Source organism: Pipistrellus hanaki, assembly GCF_964339955.1.
Source record: "Pipistrellus hanaki genome assembly, chromosome: 6".
Classification (NCBI taxonomy): Eukaryota; Metazoa; Chordata; class Mammalia; order Chiroptera; family Vespertilionidae; genus Pipistrellus; species Pipistrellus hanaki.
This window is the reverse complement of record NC_140508.1, coordinates 41,611,274-41,636,444: the sequence shown is the minus strand read 5'-3', so window position 1 is coordinate 41,636,444 and position 25,171 is coordinate 41,611,274. Positions and strand designations below refer to the sequence as shown.

The 25,171-nt window shown below is 39.5% G+C and overlaps 1 protein-coding gene across 1 annotated transcript in view; it reads left to right on the top strand.

Moving 5' to 3' along the window:
- Positions 1-24,689, top strand: part of ATP8B1 (ATPase phospholipid transporting 8B1) — a 106,593-nt gene extending 81,904 nt beyond the window's left edge. Inside the window, exons 16-28 of the mRNA XM_084888481.1 lie at positions 1,404-1,592; positions 3,692-3,804; positions 5,758-5,922; positions 6,918-7,029; positions 8,039-8,114; positions 11,241-11,373; positions 11,993-12,281; positions 16,451-16,674; positions 17,967-18,050; positions 19,035-19,280; positions 19,597-19,735; positions 22,175-22,305; positions 24,270-24,689. Of these exons, the coding sequence (XP_084744607.1) occupies positions 1,404-1,592; positions 3,692-3,804; positions 5,758-5,922; positions 6,918-7,029; positions 8,039-8,114; positions 11,241-11,373; positions 11,993-12,281; positions 16,451-16,674; positions 17,967-18,050; positions 19,035-19,280; positions 19,597-19,735; positions 22,175-22,305; positions 24,270-24,488 (2,120 nt within the window). The 3' untranslated portion in view covers positions 24,489-24,689. The remainder of the gene's footprint in view (positions 1-1,403; positions 1,593-3,691; positions 3,805-5,757; positions 5,923-6,917; positions 7,030-8,038; positions 8,115-11,240; positions 11,374-11,992; positions 12,282-16,450; positions 16,675-17,966; positions 18,051-19,034; positions 19,281-19,596; positions 19,736-22,174; positions 22,306-24,269) is intronic.
- Positions 24,690-25,171: the final 482 nt, after the last annotated feature.

Sequence of the window (25,171 nt, the reverse complement as noted above, 5' to 3'; positions counted from 1 at the left end):
TTGAAATGTTTGTCTATAGGTGGTTTTCCATTATGTAACTTTAAAAAAAAATCCTCACCCAAGGGGTAAGGGAGAGGGAAAGAAACATCAATGTGAGAGAGAACATAGATTGGCTGCCTTCCATATGTGCCTCGACTGGGGCTGAAGCCCACAACTTTTCAGTGTCCTGGACGATGCTTCAGCCAACTGAGCCACAGTGGCCGGAGTTCCATTATGTAACTTTTTTTTTAATATATTTTATTGATTTTTTACAGAGAGGAAGGGAGAGAGACAGAGAGCTAGAAACGTCGATGAGAGAGAAACATCGACCGGCTGCCTCCTGCACACCCCCTACCAAGGATGTGCCCGCAACCTCCATTATGTAACTTTTAAAACATAAAGATACTCTATCCCTCTCCCTTCCTCTCTGTAAAAAATTAATTAAATGTATCTTTAAAAATAAAACATAAAGATACTAAAAATATTGGTGAATTATGAGGTGGTTTTTTTTTTTTAAATATGAGAATATAGCTAAAGTGAAATAAGTACACTCTTCTAGAGGGGAAGATCGATGTGAACAACCCTTTTGGAAAACAAATGAGTCATATATACAATAATAGGCTTAGAAATTATCAAGATTCTCTAGCTTAGTATTTTGCTAAGAAATACTACGTGTGGCTCAGTTAGAATATAAAACCCGAGAAGATATAGAAGGTTATTACAGTGTTATTTTTGAGAGGAAAAAAATTTGAAAGTAAACTAGGACCTGAAATAAGAATATGGTGACATGTTAACTTTCACTAAAATAATGTTTAGAACAAATGCTTAAAGCTATGGTAACATACTCAAATATAATGTTAAAATATTGGATATAAGTGTATATTCAGAATGATAGAAGCTGTTACAGAAATAGGCTTTTTCACCTTGTATGCATATATGCATAACCCATGCACTCAGACAGTGGTATGGTGAGGGTCTGGGGTCATAGTGGGGGGGTGAGGGGGGATTAGAGGGGGTCGATGGGAGAAAAAGGGGGACATATGTAATACTTTCAACAATAAAGATTTTAAAAATACAATAATTGTAATAATAAAACAAACAAAAAAGAAAGAAATCGGGTTTTTCAAAAGGACTGGAAGGAATTGTAACAAAATGTCAGTGTTGGTATTCCTCTAAGTGTGATGATGGGAATATTTTTCCTATTCTTAGCCAATTTTTTAAAACTTCTAGTTTATGTTACTGTTTATAGTTAGAAATAAACCATGAAAGTTTGACAAGTGTTAATATTGGCACACTCCTTTCTTGGGGAATGTTGGGCTCTGAGCTTGTCCTTACCCCCACAGGCACCTCAGGGCGAACTGTTGGCGGTAAACTCTGCGTTGGGTCTGACAGCTTGTCTGGTTTTCTTCCTGCTCCTCTGTTAGGTCAGCTCAACTACCAGGCGGCCTCTCCTGATGAGGGCGCTCTGGTAAGCGCCGCCAGAGACTTCGGCTTTGCCTTCCTCGCCCGAACCCAGAACACCATCACCATCAGTGAGATGGGCACCGAGAGGACCTACTCGGTTCTTGCCATTTTAGACTTCAACAGTGACCGGAAGCGGATGTCTATTATTGGTAGGTCTCTCTCAAGGGTATGTTTATGAATCTCTCATTTAGATGCTGCCTGTCACACATTTGCTTTAGGACATCAGGAGAAAGCAGCGAATGAAGGAACTACTAGGCTCCTGGAAGATTTCCATAGACATAGTGAAGCCAGTGTTTTTTTCTTCATTCTGCTGATGTCCATTGCCCAAGAGACAATTGCAGTAGATCTGATTCTTGCAAGTGTTGATTGACACTCTTCGATGTTGCAGGCTGGCAGGTGCAGCGTGCTCAGAGTGGCAGCTGCAAAGCTGGCAGCATGACTCACACGTGCTTTTACCGTGTGAGCCACTCCAAACCCCTCTGGTCTACACTTGTCAGAGGAGGAAGAACTCAGCAGGAGAGGAATTCTGAGTACAGAGAGGATGTGCTTAGGGATAAAAAAAAAATCATACCTCCAGCCCAGGCACATTACAATAGGCTGTCAAATGGAGATGAAACTTGCTTTCTAAGAGTAACATGTTTTTTAAGTCCATGATTCAAAATAATTTCAAACTTAAAAGAAAATTAGAAGAATGGTGAAAGAACTCCTTTATGCTCTTCCATATTCACCAACTGCTAGCATTGGCCACAGTTTCTGTCATTTTTATTTTACAGAGGTTCTTGTTTTCTGAACCATTTGAGAGCAAATTTCTGCTCTAATGCCTTTTCCCCTAATACTTATGTAGGTATCTCCTTAGGACAAGAACAGCCACTCATATATCCAGCAGTTATCAGAATCAGAAAATTTCATGTAATACCATATTATTATCTAATCTATGGAATGTTTTCAAATTTTACCAGAAATATTCCTCATTCCATCACCCTTATCCCCCTCCCCCGCTTTTTTCCTCCTTCCCTTTCTTCCTTCCTTTCTTTTGTCTTTTTGTCTTTTGTATTCAGGATCCAATCCAAGGCCACAGGTTACATTAGGTGGTTGTTACTCTGGTTTCCTTTCACCTAGAACAGTTGCTCAGCCTTTTTTGATCTTTCATACACTGACAGTTTTGAAAAGTACAGGCTTCATTATTTGTAGAAAGCCCCTCCGTTTGGGTTTGTCTGATATTCCCCCATGATCGGATTCAGCTTACACATTGTTGGCAGGATCAATATATAGATGATGCTGTGTCCTTCCCAGCACATCATATCAGAAGGCACATAATTATTGGTGATGTTAGCTTTTGATCATGAGATTTCTCTATTATGAGACTGAATTTTGCAACCAAGATAAAATACAGAACTGCCCACTGAATGCTGACTCGGCATATGTTGCTGAGTACTTTCTGTGTGCCTGGCACTGATTTGGGCTGATGAACATGCCTGGCATTTACCTTGGAGAACTTAAAATCTAGTTAACTCTGAGGCACATGCTATAGTTAAAAAAATTTTTTTTTTTAAATATGCAGTAATTTAATAGTTATACCCCTGGCTGGTGTGCTAAGTCGTTAGAGCATTGGCCCACACACTGAAGGGTCCCAGGTTCCATTCCCAGTCAAGAGCACGTAATTGAGTTACAGGTTTGATCCCCACTCTGTTTGGGGTATATGCAAGAAACAACCAATCAATGTTTCTCTCTCTCTCTCTCTCTCTCTCTCTCTCTCTCTCTCTCTCTCTCTCTTCCTTTTCTCTTTTCCACTCTAAAAATCAATGGAAAAAAAATATCCTTGGGTGAGGATTAACAACAAAAAAAGGTCATGAGGAGTTATATCATGGTCTGAGTATCAAAGGCAGTAAGAATTTACAGGCAAGAAAGAGCCCTATTGGTTAGCATGGACAAAGAAGGTTCTGTGGAAGAAACTAGCACAGGGCATGGACTCAATAAGTATTTGCTGAAAAAATAAGTAAGAATTTGAAAAGCTAAGTGACCAAAGGAATCTTTTCATATTTACTTTGTTAGTACATTCTATGTAGGTAGTGGCTTACCCACTTTGTTGAGAGCAACATTTTTCCAGGTGAGTTTAATAATACACTATGAGTTTAAACTAATAGTGCATTATTAGCACAGTGATAGTCAAAGTAACGTTTTCAATGTAGTTTTGTATTAAGAAATCAAACCTAACATTATTCTTTGCTTTTCCTTTCCTTGCTGCTAGTAAGGACCCCTGAAGGCAATATCAGGCTTTACTGTAAAGGTGCTGACACTGTGATTTACGAGCGGCTACATCCGATGAATCCTACCAAACAAGAGACACAGGACGCCCTTGATGTAAGTCTCACCTTCACTCTTTATGTCACAGGTTCCAAACTCACTCTCTGCTACTGTTTGTTAAGCCAGAGGGAGAGCTCTATGTTAACTGTTGATCCTTCCTAGTCTTGGTGGGGTTGAGTGGAAAGAACACCAAAGGAGGAAGCTTTGGTGGCTCCTGCACTGCCCCTGCTGCTGACTTCCTAGGAAATGACCATGGACCATACCCTTTCCCAACATCCAGGTCAGCAGGAACGACAGGATTGGCCCACAGGAATGGCTGGTCTCTCTTCCGGTGGCCTTGAACAAGCTACACAACCACACTGGGCTAGAGCCTTAATATCCATGTGGATCCTAAGAACTCCACTAGCCTCCTAGTACAGTGGTCAGCAAACTGCAGCTCACGAGCCACGGATTGCCGCTCTGTTGACTAATGAGTTTGCCAACCACTGTCCTAGTATATACCGAAGGAAAGAAAGCATTCATGTATGACAAGGCATGACAAAGCCATGTGTTGGATAACTGAGTTCTGATACCTCGGTTAGGAAATTGGTTTGGTTCTCATTCCTTCAAATTTGTTATCTAAGAGGACTACGTACTTAGTCCAGTGACAATGCGATCATTCAGAATGCTTCTGGAAATTTCTCTTGTGGAATTGCCTACCAATCCTCATGTTGTTTTGATTCTATAGAAGGATGGCAATGAAGTGTGGAGGATTTCTGTCAGACCTGGTGTGTCAGTTCTTTCTCTTTACTTGTTTCGTGTCCTTGGGGAAAGAAGGAGGTTGATGTCTCAGATGAATCATTCATTGTCGAGTGAAAGAGGCAGAGGATAATTTCTACTACCATGGAGGGTTGTTGCAAGGAAAAGTATCTTACACAGTTCCCAGCTCTTAGTAAGTGCTTAATAAAGGGTAGTTTCTTCCCTTTATTTTAAGGGTCTGGTCCAGTTTGAAAGCCACCCAGAGGTCCTTCAGAGAGAAGCCTAATGAATATGTTGTTTACTAATTGGGGTCATTCTTTAAGATTAGATATGCTGCTGCTTGGCTGGTGTGGCTCAGTGGTTAAGTGTTGATCTATGAACCAGGAGGTCATGGTTCAATTCCTGGGTTGTGGGCTCGATTCCCAGTGGGGAGCATGCAGGAGGCAACCAGTCAATGATTCTCTCTCATCATTGATGTTTCTATCTCTCTCTTCATCTCCCTTCCTCTCTGAAATCAATAAAAATAAGGAAAAAAAGATTAGATATGCTGTTAAAGCAGTTACAGTGGGTAATTATTTCTCATGAGGATATAAATTTGATCAAACAAATGCAGAACCTTCCAGAGAACCTTAGAAAGCAAACACTTAGTTGGGTGAACCAGCTCTGTCATCTTGGCTAGACCCATGTTAGTGTGAAATAAACATTTTTACTGGCTCATATACTGTATAAACCATTTAAAATAGCTTAAATCTGCTCTCTATGGTTACATTTTCAGACACTTTTTCATTAAAATGTTTCATGTCGGCTTTAACAGTGGCTCATGTATTTCATAATTGGTTTGAGGGAATAACACTTGAGAGCTCATAGTTCATTGGGCCTGTAACACAGTTTGTGGGAACAGATTATAAAGTTGTCAGTTCTGTGTTTACAACATCATTAACACCCGCAAAGCATCTTTCTTTGGCTGTTATTTTCTTAGTCATGAAGAGAAAAGGTGTTTTTTTTAACACTAGTGACTTGATTTAGAAGAAAGGTTTACATTTCCCTTTAATTTGGGAACTAGAAATAAATAACTAAGTTAAGGTCTTAAAGATACTTGGAAAAACAAAGTGTTTGTTTAATCTCCTCTATAAAGTGTATTTGTCCGAATCCATCTTTTTTCCCCCCCATGGTCTCTTTTTAAACTCTCTTATTGTAAGATTTCAAACTTGATCTTGAATTACACAAAGTTAACTAGTCTTTGCGTGGATGATTGTCTTCTAAATAAAACAGGTGTTTGCAAATGAGACTCTTAGAACCCTGTGCCTTTGCTACAAAGAAATTGAAGAAAAGGATTATGAAGAATGGAATAAAAAGTTTATGGCTGCCAGTGTGGCCTCAACCAACCGGGATGAAGCTCTGGATAAAGTGTATGAGGAGATTGAAAAAGACTTAATTGTGAGTTTTAACCTTAAAAAATTTTCCCCTGTGATATTCTAAACAAAATTGGACATTTTAATCAAGTTTTGATCTCCTTCTTGAAAGATAATTCTAACTTCAGCATTTGAGGGTTTTTTTGTTGTTGTTGTTTGTTTGTTTTTTGTTTTGTTTTTTTTTTACTCAGCAACCAAAATACAAGTTGCCATTATGAGAAACAGAAAACATTAAAAACAGTTTCTATTCTGATTATTATATCACTTATTAAAATTACGGTTTTTACACAGTAACAAGTCAGACTATACTTAGTACATAGTGAGAATTACTGAAATTATTTCTATTTTGCAAACTCTTGAAACAAGAAAAAAAAACCCATTTGTAAATTAAATTTTTAGAGTTAAACATTGCCTGTACAGCTGAAACCAGTTTGGCTCAGTGGTAGAGCATCGGTCTATGGACTGAAAGGTCCCAGGTTCGATTCCGGTCAGGGGCATGTACGTTGGTTGCGGGCACATCCCTGATGTGGGTTGTGTAGGAGGCAGCTGGTCGATGTTTCTCTCTCATCAATGTTTCTAGCTCTCTATCTCCCTCCCTTCCTCTCTGTGGAAAATCAATAAAATATATTAAAAAAAAAAAAACCCACAAAAAAAAAACATTGCCTGTACAGTTTAGATTAATGGAAAATGTTCAGCAAACAGTAATGACCTTTAGCAAGAATTGGCTTATGTCTGTTTAAAGTAACATATACATAATGAAAGTGTGTTTCTATTGTCCTTGATTTTGTTCTTGCATTTTTTACTTGGTCAATTACTTTAGGAAACACTATTTTGGTTATTTTGGTTTGGGGTGTGCAACACAGCTACCCTCCCTGCTAATGCCAGCCATTCACCCCAGTAGAGAACCAATTGGGGTACATAATTAGCCCTTCTTCTCTAAATAGGTTGGCAAATTGTTATTGCAGAACATATTGCTTATTGCTAATCCATTGTTGTTGTTGTTTTTAATATTTATTGCAGTTATTGGGAGCTACAGCTATTGAAGACAAGCTTCAGGATGGAGTCCCAGAAACCATTTCAAAACTTGCAAAAGCGGATATTAAGATCTGGGTGCTTACTGGAGACAAAAAGGGTAACTCATTGTGTAGGAAAGCATGTCTGTTAACTCGCAGATAGTCAGAGTTCCTGTTTCCGTGCCCGAGATGACCTTCTCAGACTTTCCATCCTGTACAGACACTGGCCTTTCTTTGGGACATCGATGCTTTCCTTAAGAAACCTTTCTCTGTTATTCCAGCCCACCCTGTGTCTTTCCCCATGCTCCCTCGTTTATTCCTTGTACTTGAGCCCTGGTTGAGTCTTGCTGGTTGTGGTCAGTCTTATCTCTCCAGCCAGGCATGGCTTGCTGTCCTGAGGGGCTGTCCTTCGTGTCCCTTCTGTCCGTCCCAGCACTGCCATTTGTTGGCATGGGTTAGAACAACAAACAGTGAACAACTATTATTTTCTTGCGTGTTTTATTGTTTGAAAATAAGTTATAATTAATATTTTATACAAGGGAAGATTTTAATTTTTAAATTTAGAAGTGAACAGAGTTGGTTGGGATTGATACTTTAATCCACAGCATTCCACGGAAAATCAGCTAATTTCTCTTGCTTTTATTTACATCAGCAGTGGGTCCCACATGCTACTAGGCTCAGGGAAGCACAGTCCCAACCTTAAAAAAAAATACCAATGGATGGTAATGCAAAAGGGGAAAAAGTCTTCAATAGGAGCCTCGTGTGAATGAAGGTTGATGGAACTGGTTATCTCCTCACCCCCCATAACAGAATGATTAAACCACATGAACTGAATGTGTTTAGGATTGCAGTGAACACTAATTTATGAAATAATCAGTTAATGTATTTAATGCTATAGCACATTTTATTATTGAAAAAGTTTCAAACCAGACTTTGAGTTATACTTACTGTATTACAGAAAGAGAGATTTTTTTAAAATGTGATTTCTATACATTGTTATGAAAAAACAGCATAGTTGATTGAATCTGCCTATTTTATTAATTGAAAAATATCATTATTCCTAGGTAAAGTTGATATATTAAGTTTATCAGTAGGAATGACATCTGACTCCATTTTTTTCTGCTGTAGAGACTGCTGAAAATATAGGATTTGCCTGTGAACTTCTTACTGAAGAAACTACTATCTGCTATGGGGAAGATATAAAGTAAGTAACGAGCCTTCAGGATGAGAATAATGCCCCGTTTTTATTAACACAAGACTAGGTGTAGGAGACAGAGATACGGAGAGATGAGAGCTAGACTGTCCCTTCGGGCAGTTTCCTCTGTTTACATGAAGCAAGAGAACAACAGGCAGCGCTGAGTTCCCATGGCTGTACCATAGGCCTTATGTTGTGGGGAAACTTGGGGCCTTTATTTGCCCTTCCCGGGGCCATCAGTCCCCTTTCCTTAGAAGTTCTTGGGACTTGTCTGCTGATACAAATTAATGTGAGTTACATTCATGTACTGTCTTTTCTAGGAATTTTACCTTTTCAAGGGAAAATAGAAGAAAGCGCCCCCCCCCCCCCCAATCCTGCCTGAAGGGAAATGTTGGGGTTGGTTACATCTGTAGTCTTGTCTAGTTGGGCAGGCCTGATAGTTCAAAGGTGAAATACCTCATTGGCCCTAAAGAGTGCACGAACCTGGAAATGTATAAGGACAAAGCCCTGACTTGTTATGAAGCTACACGTGCTATACATAGTTACCAGGATGTGTTTGCCGCTGGCTTGAGAGTTAGTTCCTTTTATTCCTCAAGACTTTTCCTTACGATGCCTCAAGGCAAATTAACTGAGCTGTTAACATATAACCTAGTCTATTATTATAATGAGGAAGTTGATGGTTGTTATTAGTCTTCCTTTTAATGATGATGGTAGACTTCCTGAGTTCTCTCAGTGTATTAGACACAGTGCTAAATTAGACAAGCAAAACCAGTAGCTTCATAATCTAAGTAGACCAGTTCTGTTTGAATAAAGATATATAAATCATGCCTCTTTGTGCTTTTAGGATTTGAAAAATAGCAATGGACAAGTAAATACTAATATGTTGACTTAAGTAGTTTCTTGATTTCAAGTAATCTGACTAATTACCATATGGTTTTATTTATTTCTTGTAGAGAGGAGACTTAATATATTTCTGTTCTCTTTCTTGAAAGTGTTGAAAATTGGGCTCTGAGCTAAATGAGAAGAAAAGGTGAATTCAAGTAGCAGATTTTATGATCATATTTTTGGCTCAGTTTACCTTTAACAAATGAATCATCTTTCTAGATGGGCCATCCTGTAGAATAGTTTGAATGAGTAACTTCATATTTTTCTCTTCTAGCCTTTTAGGGATCACTCCTTATTTCAACTTGAAAATAAAAATTAAATTAATGTGGAAAATAGATAGATAACCAATCCTTTAGAGCAGTGGTTCTCAGGGGGAGGCAAGTTTGCCTTCTATGGAACATCTGGCAATGTCTGGAGTCAGGTTGTCACAAAGTGGTGCTTGAAACATCGTACAATCCAATGGATAGCCACATTCAACAAAGAATGATCTGGCCTGAGACTGCAATCGTGTCAAGGTTGAAAAAGCTGTTCTTGAAGGTGCAGAATAATGGCTCAGTGTGTGTAATGAGGAAAGCCTTGGGCTGAGAGTTAGGGGACTTGAGTCTTCATTCCAGTTTTCCCATTTGCTCCAGGCAAATCACATCATCTCTGACATGAAGAGACTGGATAAGATAATTACAGTCTCTTCCACTCCAAAGCCTGTGCTCATTTTGTTATCACATGAATGTGTTAATGTGGTCTTCTAAATAATGTGTTGATTGAAAGCACTGAGCATTTCTCTAAACCAGACTTTATGTGGAAATAAGTTTCTTTCTGCCAAACAGTCCCCATTTATAATACAGTAGGGTTCACCCCAGTATTATAGTTCAGATTAAGATTGCCTTCCTTCTGTTTTGTTTTTTTTTTGTGTGTGTGTTTTTGTTTTATTTATTTTTTTTTTGGTGGTTTTTTGTTTTTTGGTTTTTTGGGTTTTTTGTTTATTTGTTTGTTTGTTTTGTGTGTGTGTGTGTGTGTGTGTGTTTGTGTGTGTGTGTGTGTGAATATATTTTCAATTCTATCTTGTGCTGTTTTTGGCAAATGATGAAGTCCCAAGAACATGGTGCCCCCATAGTGGAAGAATTAAGACTTGGTTAAGTTATATATCACTCATTTAAAAATGGACAAAGGGCCGAAACCGGTTTGGCTCAGTGGATAGAGCGTTGGCCTGCAGACTGAAAGGTCCTGGGTTCGATTCCGGTCAAGGGCATGTACTGTGGTTGCGGGCACATCCCCGGAGGGGGTGTGCAGGAGACAGCTGATCGATGTTTCTAACTGTCTATCCCTCTCTCTTCCTCTCTGCAAAAGATCAATAAAATATATATTTTTTTTAAAAATGGGCAAAGGACTTGAATCAACATTTCTCCAAAGAGGACATAAAAATGGCCAACAAGTATATGGAATGATGATCAACATCACTAATTATGAGGGAAATACAAATTAAAAGTACAATAAGATATCACTTCACACCATTAGGATAGCTATTATATATATTTAATGTGGGCAAGGATATGGAGCAATTGGGACTCTTTGTTCACTGCTGATAGGAATGTAAAATGGTGCAGTCACTATGAAATGGTAGGGTGGTTCCTCGAAAAAATTAAAAATGAAGTTACCATATGATCCAGCAATCCCACCTCTGGGTATTATCCCAAAGAACTAAAAGCAGGTACTCAAAGAGAATATTTGCACACCCATGTTTATAGCAGCACTATTTACAATTGCCAAGAGTAGAAGCAAGCCAAATGTCCATCAATGTATGAATGGATACACAAAATGTTGTTCACCCTTAAAAAAGAAAGGAAATCCTGACAAATGCTACAACATAGATGAACCTTGAGGACATTATGCTAAGTGAAATAAGCCAGTCACAAAAAGAGAAATACTGTATGATTTCATTTATATGAGTTATGGGGAGTGGTCAAATTTATAGAAACTGAAAGTAGAGTGATGAGAAGCCAGGGTTTAGGGGAAGGAGGATTGGGGAGTTATTTAATAGAGTTTCGGTTTTGAGAGATGAAAAAGTTCTGGATATTGCTTCTACAACAATGTGAATATACTTAACACTATTGAACTGTATCCTTAGAAATAGTTAATGATTAATTTTATGTTACTTTTTACCAAAATCTAATAAAAAGATTATACTAGTATAACAAAATTATCTCACAGTAATTATAACCTTGTACTTTAAACACTTCAATTTCTTTTCCCCAGTGCTCTTCTTAACACAAGAATAGAAAACCAGAGGAATAAAGGTGGAGTGTATGCAAAATTTGTACCCCAGGTGCAGGAACCTTTTTTCCCACCGGGCGGGAACCGTGCCTTAATAATCACTGGCTCTTGGTTGGTACGTATATCATTAGGGTGTCTGTGCCTTTGGCTCAAACTAAAGCAGTTCGTTATGGACCAATTTTAGACGGTTTGCCATATTAGCTACCAACCCAAAAATCTTTTAGCCAATAAATGAAAATGCAATTTCCCAAGTTTGAAACTTAATGTTCTATGGTACATGAAAGGAATTACACCAAACTGGTAATAGTGGTTATACCTGATTTATCAATTAATGGTTTGGTTATTTTAAATTTTCTTCTTTGTACATTTTTCTATTTCCTAATTTTTATAGTAAATTTTATGTAAGTAGAACAATGTAATCAATGCTGTAATCCAAAAATTATCCTTTCCCATCAACAAAATCTTGGAAAACGGGACTTTTTTATATATATAAGAATAGTTTATTGAGTTTTAGAGAGAGTAAGAGAGAGAACCATCAATTGGCTACTTCCTATATGCCCCTTAGCAGGGATCAAGCCTGCAACCCAGGCCTGTACCCTGACCAGAATCAAACCGGCAACCTTTTGGTGCATGGGATAATGCCAAATAACTGAGTTACCTGGCCAGGGCAGGAAATGGGACTCTTGCTATAAAAACTAAAATGGTAGTAATTCTTTCCCTCTGTGATATCACAGAATGAAATTCTTCTAGAGAAAAAGACCAAGACAAGTAAGATTCTGAAGCTGAAGTTCCCACGGACAGAAGAAGAAAGACGAATGCGGACGCAAAGCAAACGGAGGCTGGAAGCCAAAAAGGAGCAGCGGCAGAAGAACTTTGTTGACCTGGCCTGCGAGTGCAGTGCGGTCATCTGCTGCCGGGTCACCCCCAAGCAGAAGGCCATGGTTGTGGACCTGGTGAAGAGGTACAAGAAAGCCATCACGCTGGCGATTGGAGACGGAGCCAATGATGTAAACATGATCAAAAGTGAGTCTTACACACATAGCCAATGCAACCCGAATTACTACATTGATGGCAGGAACAGTTTTGAGGGTAGTTTTTTTTTTTTTTTTTTTCCAATCTTATTACCTGGGCTTTCCTAACACAGATATTTAATAAAGGTACCCTACTGGGATGGCTACACCTGTGGCCCTGTCCTCGGGTAGTTTTCAGCCCATCCACAGCGCATCCGGTAGGAGAGAGCAGGCATAACAGTGCTCCCCACAGAATGCCAAGTAGAAGACGAGTTCCATATGGTTGAATTTATCCTTGTTTCCTTCTTTTATGTGTTTGGATTTTTTTTTTTTCCTCTCCTTCGGCTTCTCCCATGTTTCTTTGGGGCTTATTAAAAGTCCTGCTAAGTAATCCGTTTTGTTAAGCTTGGTATAATTGTTGAACTCTTTCTTGTATTTGTTTTAAGGTTAGTCTCCCTCCCCTAAGCATCATTTTCTGGAGCTTTTTTCTTGCCTTTGACAAATCTGTTAGAACTTCACCAATTGGGAGACCTGCAGTGAGCTCAGAGTAGTACATTTGGCATTGAAGCAAAGCTCTGAAATAGTCTCACCTATTTCTTAACGTCCCTGAAAGGCTGCTGAGGGTCCTTCATACAGAGAAACACAGTTGTGTGGGTATTAAAGGATGTGGGACCAAACCTCTGCGACATGTCTGAATCCTGGTTTTTCCTCTCCCTTTATTACTTAAGGGTGATCTTGTAATGAAAATATCCAAAGTAGGGAGACTTGAATTCTTCTCATCCTACTGCCAACATGCTCATCTGAAAACAAGAAAATTATCTCCGATGTCACCTCCAGCTTTGTGATGTTATTAGGATGAAAGATTATATGACTACATGTGTATATGCACATCCTGTTGTGCTGGGTATCTTTTTAAAAAAATATATTTTATTGATTTTATTACAGAGAGGGTGAGAGATAGAGAGTTAGAAACATCGATAAGAGAGAAAATCTATCAGCTGCCTCCTGCACACCCCTCACTGGGATAGAAAGTTAGAAACATTAATGAGAGAAATATCAAACAGCTGCCTCCTGCACACTCCCTACTGGGGATGTGCCCACAATCAAGGTACATGCCCTTGACCGGAATCGAACCTGGGACCCTTCAGTCCCCAAGCTGATGCTCTATCCACTGAGCCAAACCAGTTTTGGCTGTGCTGGGTATCTTAATGCATTATGTATAACTAGATTTTATAATCAGCCTAGGTTGTGACTCATGCATCTGTCTTTCTTTTCTTAGAGTCTCTTCTCCTCCTTGACATATACTAAGAGTATTCCAACTTTATCTTCTTCAACAGGAGTCAACTGTATGATGTACGTCTTCTTGCTTTTTTATTATGTGTATCTGTCGCCACTACCGGTTTAATTCCTCTGTACTGTGTTTTGCATGTGCTTGTGCTACCATGCAAATGGCATTTCTTGCTCTGAATTATATCTATTTCCTCTGTACCTAGCTCTTTCTCTCCCATTATATATCATTAACTCAACTAGCTGTGCCAAAAAGAGCAAGGCACTCAAGCATGATCTGTATTCAGTTATACTGCAGACTCCTAGATGTTTGGGGAGAGGGAGAGGGTTACCTTGCAGATTTACCCTCTGGTTTACGATTTAGACTTGAAAATTTTTTTTCCTCTGAGTTCACCAACTGAGATCAAAGGGATCACAGAAGTCAACATAGATCTTAGAGACTTATTTTTCTTAAATTGTCTTACCAATTTTATTAAGTTATTATGGCAGGTGCTTTTATATATAACCTATGGAGCATCCATTTGTGACAAAAATCAAGGAAACTCTGAGGTCTCCTTGGAAATCAGTAGCTTTAGTGTATTTTCAGTGCCTTTTTGTACTTTGCAACAAAAAAAAACACACTAATTTCTTTTAGCTGCTTCGAGAACAATGTACAGTGGTGAGGGGAATATTTGTTGTTTATAAAAAAAAAAGTAGAGTGAAATTTAAGTGTCAGAAAAAAATCTAACCATTGGCTAACAGTTTCATGTTTAGCAGTACAGTGCAGTAGAAGTAGAGGAAATTGCAATCCACCATGTTCCTTCCCCTAGCAAGAATCCTAGGACTCTCGTAAGCTGCCCTCTCCCTCTTGTGCCTAAAGATGTCTCCTGACTGGTGGGTGGTTTTTCTAAGACCCTAAGAATGAACAAGCTTGAGGAAATGATCTGTTTGTTAAGGAATTATGAAGTCTTTTGAAGAGGCATTTAAAACCATATTTGGAACTTCAGAAAAATCTATATTTAGATTTTAGGGAGAAAGCCAGTGTGGCCTTATGAAGTGCATCTGTTCAGTTGTCTTGAATCACCCTGGGAATCATTCCACACATTGTCCTTGGTCTGCTCAGCAGAAAGTTTGGCAGGCGTTCCTCAGCTCCAGCATAAGCTCAGCATTTAGCATTTGCCTCTGTGGCTTGTTTAGGAAAGGAAGGCCGTGGTTGGATAGGAAAGAGTAGCTGGTAATCATGATCAGTCAAGTGAACTATTTGTGTGTGTTGAAAGAGGTCATAAATATTGAATGAGATGCAACTTATTCTATTTTTAAAGAATTGCATAGTGTAGTCAAAAACCTTGATTTGCACAAGTGACTCCATTTTGAATTTGCCAGACCTTGTGTTCTGCAAATGGGGGAGGGTTTGTAAGCTTCTTTTAGTTGGAAACCCTGCTGGGTTGGCAATCACTTCTCAGGGTCTGAGTAATAGGTTGTGTTCTCCAAACACATGTTCTCTTGAATGATCTCACTGTCTGTCTTCCCTCTCATGACTTCTGAAACCTAGACAAAAAATGTGTAATTCTCTACATTGAATACGCAATTTAATGAATATTGGAACGATGGATAAAATGGTGACTCTTTTTTTATCTATTCCGGAAACCTTCTCCACTACATTAAAAAAAAAAAAAAAAGTGTCTTAAGGTAATGATAGGCTATAAATAAGTTTTTAAAAGTTTAATAGTAACTTAGTTAAAACCGTTTTTTGATTACTTGTGTTGGGGAATAACTAACACTAGCTTAAGACAAAAGAAATTTATTTTAAAAGATACAAAGATGTCTCATGCTGCCCAAGAAGGCCAGGCCTCAAAACATGTTGGAGCCAGGACCTGAGCCTTCACCAGGAACCCCATGTCTGTCTGTCTCTCCCTCTCTCTAAATGACATTTCTCTGCTTTCAGAACCCCTCAGAAATATATCCATCCCACACTGTAAGAATTTACACGTTAAAGTTTTAAACAGAAACACATCCAAATCCTAATTCCAAATGCCCACAGACTTACTTGGGTTTTCTGTCGGTCAAGGCACAGGACAGAAAACCGATACCTTGAGGTTCTTTAAACAGAAAGTGATTAATACAGGAGCTGAGGTACTCAAAACAGCTCTGGGTGGACTGAAAAAAAGCTGGTTTTAGGCTGTGCATCTAAAATCTCATATTCCTCACTAGAGGAGATTCTACTGTGAGGGTCCTCTACAAAGCTTTTCAAGTAAGAAGCCTCTGCAGCCTTCGGTAAACCTAAGCCAGTGTCTCTGATTGTCCAAACCTCTTTCAATCATCATCTGACAACCGGAGAATGGACATGAACTCTGTTGTAGAAATGCCAAAACAGGAAGTGATGCTGGGCTTCGAATCAGTTCTCCCAAGTACCAAGGGGGTCAAAACAGTGAAACTTAATTCACAAAGAACCTAGCGGTAGGGAGTCTGGGCAATGTAGGGTTTTTATTAGCATTCCCATCTTCAATTAGGACAGGATGGAATGAAGGTTGAGAGAGTTAATTCATAGTATCCACCTCAGATTATGTGTTGGCCCATGGCTGACTCAGCTATGACTGGGACAGAGACACATTAGGGCTCACTCTTTGGATGAGAAGGATAATCTGACTGGGCAGATAATCAGGCTGGAATTCTGCATTCACTTGAGATGTTCACAAATGTTCATGAAGACACAACCATGTGCACTATTTGGCAACTACTACCTCTGACTTTGGAATTAATTCAGAAGCTGGAGTGGAGGCTAGAGAGCAAGAATTTTCATATTTATTATTCCATGAATGTCATTTTTTTTTGTTTTGCCATGGAAACATTATCACCTCAATGTTTTGCCTTCAAATAGGCTTACGACTAACAGTATCTTCTCCCTCTGCCCCATAGCTGCCCACATCGGTGTTGGAATAAGTGGACAAGAAGGCATGCAAGCTGTCATGTCCAGTGACTATTCCTTTGCTCAGTTCAGATACCTGCAGAGACTGCTGTTGGTGCATGGCCGGTGGTCTTACATCAGGATGTGCAAGTTCCTACGATACTTCTTTTATAAAAACTTTGCATTCACTTTGGTTCATTTTTGGTACTCCTTCTTCAATGGATATTCTGCACAGGTAATATTTATTTACTTGATTGGCAGTTTTTGGTATTCTGTCTCTTAATAGCTAAGGCACAGATTAAGATATGGATTACTTTTCTAACTTGTTTCTGGTGCTTTAACAATGTCTTACTTTGCCTTTAAAGGGGTAGAGTTTGTTCCTGGTCTGTTGGCTTTTTTTTACTGTCAGTCAGGGTGCAGGACAGGTCCTTTATGTGGGAAGTGATTAATACAGGGGACTAGGTCTATGCCTTCACCCTAAATGTTTTTCTAAGTTACCTTGACATTAAAGAACAGTGATAACATATTGTTTAACTTTGCAAATATAAAATTACATCGTGACCGAGGCTAAAGGCATTATGCAAATTTTAGATGACCATAGATCTATTACCCTGTTTCCCCGAAAATAAGACAGTGTCTTATATTAATTTTTTCTCTCAAAGTTGCGCTAGGTCTTATTTTCAGGGGATGTCTTATCTTTCCATGCGCTAGGTCTTATTTTCGGAGGATGTCTTATTTTCGGGGAAACACGGTATGTCTCCGTTTGTTTGGACTTTTAGTTTTTGCTGTAATAGGAATGGGGGGCATATGTAATATGTCAAAATGGTGATAAGCAGTTAAATATCATTAGTGAAAAATGAACCTAAGCCAGTGTCTCTGATTGTCCAAACCTCTTTGATGCTATGCCACAGACAAATGGTTATCAGAACAGCCTCAGGAACCCGGGCCAGGAGCGACCTTGAGCAGGGCTGGGGCCTTTTTCCTGTTTCCATGCAGGACTGTATTTACAACTGCTGGTGCTGAGTAAGCCCGTTTCCTCTGTCCCACCCTGAGGATGGGTGTGTGCACAGCCTTACTTATCCCTATCTAAAGCATAGTTCTTATACTCAGCCGAATTCTGTTTTAGAAAGTGTTTGAATGGCAATACTGTACTTGCAAGATAAAAGTAAAGAAGATTTGGATGGTATTTATGTGCTGTTGAGTGAGTTTTATGTATTCTCATTTATTAAGGGACATAAAAAGGATTCAAACACTGACTCGGTTTCTAACTTTATTAAAATAGATTCCTTTCCCAAAATGTGTTCGGGTATATCCCTCACCCATTTAGAGAGAAGTTAGTTTCTATGGAATGGTTTTTTTATTCTGCCCATTACACAGAAACAGACTCATGCCATCTGCAGGTGTAGAGGTAGGGCAGAAGTCCCCCTCAACCTGGGGACATCCTGGCTTTGACAGAGCTGATGAATGCATGTTGACTAGGCTGCCAGTGTTTCCCGGTTGGTGACACACTCTGTAATCTCCCCCCAGACTGCGTATGAAGACTGGTTCATCACCCTCTACAACGTGCTGTACTCCAGCCTGCCCGTGCTCCTCATGGGGCTGCTCGACCAGGTAGGAGCCTTGTGCTGACAGGGGCACTCTGTACGCCTCTTAAACAAGGTCAACGCAAATGTTTTTTTTAAATATATTTTTATTGATTTCAGAGAGGAAGGGAGAGAGAGATAGAGATAGATAGAAACATCAATGATGAGAGAGAATCAAAGCAAATACTTGGATGCATTCATTTGGTTTTCACTTGGTTCTGAGTAAACCCTGTTATAATTCTGGTGTCCAGCAACGAGAGTAACTGCTGTGCTTCTTGTTGAATGGTAAGAAAAGGCAAGTTCTGTGCCTGGGTTGAATCACTGAGCAGAGTTGATAATTTTCCTTTGGACACTAAGACTTTCTTGATGAGACACTTGACAGTATGGTATGTCTCTATAATAACCTATTCATTTTAAAATAAATAATTTTAATACTTTCTAAGTCTATGTGTTTAATTCTCAGATTATTACATTCTACATTTTATCTAGTAGTAATTCTTAAAGTGCTTTGATGACTAAAAATAATTTGGAATGAGCTCATCAACTTGTGTGTGAAATACTTTCCCAAGTAATTAGAAACAATATATTCTCTAAGGGAAAAATAGCTTCCCTACATTTTTTGACATTACTTATTTGTTTTCTTTCCATAAGTAGCAAATTAATATACTTCCTTAGATTAATGTATTGATGTTGATCTCAGTACAGTGAAACTATTCATAACTTATCTTGTTTAATTTTTGCCTTCATAAAACCTAGGTTGGTTAGAGTGTTACCCCCATATGCCAAGGTTATGGGTGATCTCCAGTCATAGGGCACATACAAGAAGCAACCAATGAATGCATAAATTAGTGAAACAAATCGATGTTTCTTTCTCTCTCTCTCCCTCCCTCTCTCTAATTCAAATACATACATACATACATACATACCTGTGACATGTAAGCATGTAAGTTTTCTCTGAGCTCTTTGATTCTTGATGGACGCTACACAACTCTTCTTGTGTTTTCCCCTGAAGGATGTGAGTGACAAACTGAGTCTTCGATTCCCTGGATTATATGTAGTGGGACAAAGAGATTTATTATTCAACTACAAGAGATTCTTCGTAAGCTTACTGCATGGGGTTTTAACATCGATGATCCTCTTCTTCATACCTCTGGGAGCTTATCTACAAACAGTGGGACAGGATGGAGAGGCGCCTTCGGATTACCAATCTTTTGCTGTCACAATCGCCTCTGCTCTCGTGATAACAGTCAATTTCCAGGTACGTGGTTTTAGTCACCTGTTTTCAGTATCTGTTGGTGCCTGCATTTCCATACAGACCAGTGTGCATGTCCAGCTGGCTCCCCCTCTCCCTCCAACTGAGCCTCTGCCATTTTACACAATGTGACTGCTCTTTTCACTCCTGATAACTAAACACATTTCCTACTTCTTGCTTGAGCCAAGGATAGTTTGATTGGTCAGTATTCCAGCCAAATCATGTCTACGTTACTGAATTCTGCTTTTCAGAGTCCTTAGATCCTTTATTTCTTGCTACCTCCCCAAAGTGAATGCTTTGTTTTTCTCTGGTTTCCCAACAGATTGGCTTGGATACTTCTTACTGGACTTTTGTGAATGCTTTTTCAATTTTTGGAAGCATTGCACTTTACTTTGGCATCATGTTTGACTTACATAGTGCTGGAATACATGTTCTCTTTCCATCTGCATTTAAATTTACAGGTTGGTATTTTCTTTCTAAATTCCAAAAATAAATGTATAGAAAATTTTCAAATTATAAATTATTGCTAGGGAAAACTTGTCCTGAGAATAAATTGAATGGTGGTAGTTTGGAAGAGTAGTAATGTAATGTGAGGAAAGCAAATTAAAATAAACTTCAGATATAATTGTGTATCTGTTAAGTTAGATAAAAGCCTGCCCCCATAAAATCTAATATTGGTAGATTATTGGGGAACAGAATACATGTATTGCTGGTAGCACAATAATACAGTTTATTCCAAAATACTATCTGGGGGAAAAAATGAACTATTCAATTATTTGTACACTTTGAGAAGTATTTCCACTTGGAGAAAATACTCTAAGGTAAAATACATTAAATTTTGGAAAGGTAATCTGTACAAACATTATATCACAACATTTCTAATTATGTTTTGAAAATGGAAATAACCCAAAGGCCTAAGAATATAAAATTATCTAATCCAAGTATGAATTCCATATCATAGAATTCCAGAACTCAAAAGTGGGCTACATTGCCTGGCTGGTGTGGCTCAGTGGTTGAGTGTCAACCTATGAACCAGGAGGTCACAGTTCAATTCCCAGTCAGGGCACATGCCCAGGTTTTGGTCTTGATCCCCAGTAGGAGGTGTACAGAAAGTAGGCAATTGGTGATTCTCTCTCATCATTGATGTTTCTATCTCTCCTTCTCCTTTCTTTTGCTGAAAAAATTTTTTTTAATTTTAAATATATTTTTATTTATTTCAGAGAGGAATGGAGAAGGAGAGAGGGCTAGAAACATCAATGATGAGAGAGAATCATTGATCAGCTGCCTCCTGCATGCCCCCCACTGGGGATAGAGCCCATAACCTGGGCATGTGCCCTTGACCAGAATCGAACCTGGGACCTTTCAATCCACAAGCCGACACTCCATCCACTGAGCCAGTCCAGCTAGAGCTATAAAAAAGTTTAAGTAGACTACATTGAAGATATGTATTCAGAGCAATAAATATAGTTACAAAAAACACAATAGTTTACAACTGTGTAAAATATAGGACAAATTGACAAATGCTGAAATGAATTTGAGTTTATAAATATAAATATTATAAATAACTATCATGAATTGGAAATTATGAACTTCTTATTTTGAATAGAGTATTTTGGATTTACAATGGCAAAAAATCCCCATAAACTCAGTTTCCTGAAAAAGATTAATTGTTTCTTTTTTTACAACCAGTTTTGGCTTGAAAAGATGGTTGCTATGGTAACCCTTTTCTTCTTGGGATTGAGATCATTTTTTAAGATTACATTTTTCTTTAGTGACTTGGTTTTAAAATTTTAGTATCTAGTGACTTAGACTATTCCCATAGGGCAGTGGTCGGCAAACTCATTGGTCAGCAGAGCCAAATATCAACAGTACAACGATTGAAATTTCTTTTGAGAGCTAAATTTTTTAAACTTAAACTTCTTCTAATGCCACTTTTTCAAAATAGACTCGCCCAGGTCGTGGTATTTTGTGGAAGAGCCACACTCAAGGGGCCAAAGAGCCACATGTGGCTCGCAAGCCACAGTTTGCCCACCACAGCCATAGGGATTGGTTTTTAAACCCAGATACATTTACCAGAGTAGAAACCACATTTTAAAAACTCTACCTGAAACCTATATAATTTATTAACCAATGTCACCCCAAATACATGCAATAAAAAATAAAATCTAAAAAAAAGACCATTATTTTTAGAAGCTTACAGTGTAAGTACAATGTTGTGTGAAAAATTTGGCTCTAATTTTAAAATTGAGTAGTATCTGTGATGATCAGGTAGTATTATAGAAATGAATGGTTACTTCCTCTGACATCAAACTGGAAGCCGAATTGCAGTGGAAATTGCCTGTCTCTCATCAGTCCAATGGACTTATTTCTGGAGTTGCCATAGCTATTTCTCTAATCTTGGGCAAGTTACTTCTTCATGACTCAATTCCCTTCCATGGCAAAGAGGGAATACTCATCTCTCAGAACTGATTACATGGCATGCTCTGTGTCAGTCACCTCATACAAAGCCTAGCACACAAATGGCAGTATTAGTATTTGGAGTTTCAAACCAAAACTATGAATAGGAAAGTGCTGTTTTAAGTTCCTGAAAAAATTCAGATTGCCTAATTCTGTATTTTTAATCAATGCACCCTGTCAATGAATGCACTCCCCCCCCCCCCCCCCCGCCTTATTTGTTCACTTATGCACATTTGTCTTGTTCCAGAGACTTTAAGCAAAGCAAAATTCGGAAGGTAATCTGATTTTAAAATGTTGATGCCATCAGCAGTGATGGGATGTTTTGAAAGGGTAACCTGCTTCTTGTAAAACTTCACCAGAGAATCCAGTTATGGACAATGGGACAGGAACTGTGTCCTTAGGGTGGAAGGACCCCTGTGACTCTTTCTCCACATTTCTTACAGGCACCGCTTCAAACGCTCTGAGACAGCCATACATCTGGTTGACCATCATTCTGACTGTTGCGGTGAGCTTACTGCCCGTCGTTGCCATCCGCTTCCTGTCCATGACCATCTGGCCATCAGAAAGTGATAAGGTACAGAAAAAACACGCTTTGTCCTAGCTCTGAGTGCCCCTCACAAAAATCAAAAGAGCATTTCCTACTCTGGCTGGTTTTGCTGAGTGTTGCAGGGGTCTTCAAACTACGGCCCGCGGGCCACATGCGGCCCGCAGAGGAGTCTGATCCGGCCCGCCAGGTTTTTTGGGCAGTGAGCGCAGCCGAGGTGTTACAGTAGGAATTAGTAGTTCATATAGTCCGGCCCTCCAGCTCTCTGAGGGACCGTGATCTGGCCCCCACTTTAAAAAGTTTGAGGACCCCTGGTTTAGAGCGTCAGCCTACAGACAGAAGAGTTTTGGGTTCAATTCTAGGTCAAGGGCACATACATTGGTTGCAGGTTAGATCTCAGGCCCCAGTTGGGACATGAGCAGGAGGCAACCAATAGATGTGTGTCTCTCGCATCCATGTTTCTCTCTCTCCCTATCCTCCCTCTCTTCCACTCTCTCTAAAAAAAAAAAATCTATGGAAAAATATTACTGGGTGAGGATTAAAAGAAAAAAAGCTTAAAAACAGCTTTCCTGTACATGTCTAAGCTTTTGAGAAGTTTGGTGTGAACATTTTTTTATGACTACTTCTCTTTCTCTAGCTCCATCTTGCAAATAGTCCTTGGGGTAAGCATTTTTGTTTGCTCACTTTTAAAAAAATATATATATTATTGATTTTTTTTTTTACAGAGAGGAAGGGAGAGGGATAGAGAATTAGAAACATCGATGAGAAAGAAACATCGATCAGCTGCCTCCTGCACACCCCCCACCGGGGATGAGCCCACAACTAATGTACATGCCCTTGACCGGAATCAAACCTGGGACCCTTCAGTCCGCAGGCCGACACTCTGCCCACTGAGCCAAACCAGTTTCAGCTGTTTGCTCACTTTTTGTTACAAAAATTATCAAAGCTAAAAGGGAGAATGGTATAGAACCCTCATATATCTATCTTCTCAATTTAACAATCACACTGCTAGCATTCTGCCATGCACATAGGTTTGGGTTTCTTCCTTCGTTTAAAGAAAAATGTCACCTTGTAGCTGCATCCTTTGAGATACAAGAAAGCTGTAGCTGAACAATAATGTGGCTGAACAACTCACATAATAATTAGCAGGCTTTGGGCTCTGTTGATGAGCAATTTAATGCTGTCAAAAAGTACTGGGGTTCTTTTAATCTCTCCCCTCTGCTGTTTTCATCTTAAAGTGAAAGGGTGGATCCACCGCAGTTCCAGCATCGTTGCATCCTGACAAGTCTATATCCAGGGAATTACTCTTATCATTTTCCCTTTAGGAGCCTGGAGACTTTTCTCGTATGGGGCAGGCCCACTTCCCTCCAGGCTCATTGGCCAGAATTGGGTCACATGCTCATTCCTGGCCTAGTACTGAACAGGGGAAATCAACCAGTCCCAGCCCTGGGCCTGGCATCCGGGTCCCAGGAGGAATGCGGCTGTGTGGAGCACAGGGTACCTGAATAAGTTCAGTTTCCATCAGAGAGTAGGCGCTAGATAGGCCACCTGCAGTAACCACTGGATCTCCCTTTTCCACTGACAGTGTACGTAGTAGCAAGGAGGGAAAGGATTTTCTCCTGAACCCGAAGCAGTCTGATTTAGGAATTGGATAGAGCAGGAGCTTAGGAGCTTAGGTTCCCCATCTTCTAGCTCCAACATCTAAACCTCACATAACACTTCCTCTCTCTCTCTCTCTCTCTCTCTCTCTCTCTCTCTCTCTCTCTCTCTCTCTCTCTCTCTCTCTCTCACACACACACACACACACACACAATCTCTCTCCTTCCTCCCTCCCCATTTTCTCATCTATAAATGAGGGTGGTGGGAAAGCCCTGTATAGGTCCTCCATGGGCATTGGATCCTGTCCCGGTCCTGTTGGTCAGGCTTCTTCTGCCTCCATCTCCATCCCATCAGCCCATTCCTTTTAGCCTTGACCCCTCTCTCTCCCTCTGTAGATTCAGAAGCATCGCAAACGATTGAAAGCAGAAGAGCAGTGGAAGCGGCGGCCGTTCCGCCGCGGCATGTCCTCCCGGCGCTCGGCCTACGCCTTCTCGCACCAGCGCGGCTACGCGGACCTCATCTCCACGGGGCGCAGCATCCGCAAGAAGCGCTCGCCCCTGGACGCGATCATCGCCGACGGGACCGCGGAGTACAGGCGGACTGTGGAGAGCTGAGGCCCGGCCTCACACTGCCGAAGCACAACAGTCCCCCAGAGGAAATGCCTTTTTTTTTTTTTTTTTTGTATGAAACACTCAGGACTAGTTTTAAAAAAAACTGAACTTGTCACAAGGATTTTGAAGACATAATCCTGTTGACAAACTACTTGGGTTTGACTATTAAGCAATAGCAAAGCCAAGAATACCCTTTTTTAAAAAGTCCTATTGTTCAACTGTTTATGTTTATTAGGATTCAAAGGGAAATTTGTAAGCCAGTCTCAATCTAGAACAGAATTAGAAAACGTCTGGTATTTCAATTCAAGTGATATTGCATCATGAAATTTGAATTCAATATTTCAGTCTGGGATCTTCAATGAGAATTTTCCTGATTTTATATATATATATCGCTCCTTTTAACCAAGATCTTTCATTTATGATGGTAGTGACAAAAGGTTCATAAATGTTCATCACCTGGAGCTCAGTGGTCCAATGTTTTTCAAGGTTGTCAAGGGGCTAATGGTTTCATGTTCTCAAATTGGTTTAATAATTCAATCAAAAAAATTACTTCAGATTTCATAAGTACAAGGTTTTAGTTTACTGCGAGGTTAAAATAGCACACTACATACCTTTACTCTTACTATTCCATATTACTTTAGCCACTTCATGTAGTTCTGGGTGTGTTTGTTCCCTACTTTCTTTAA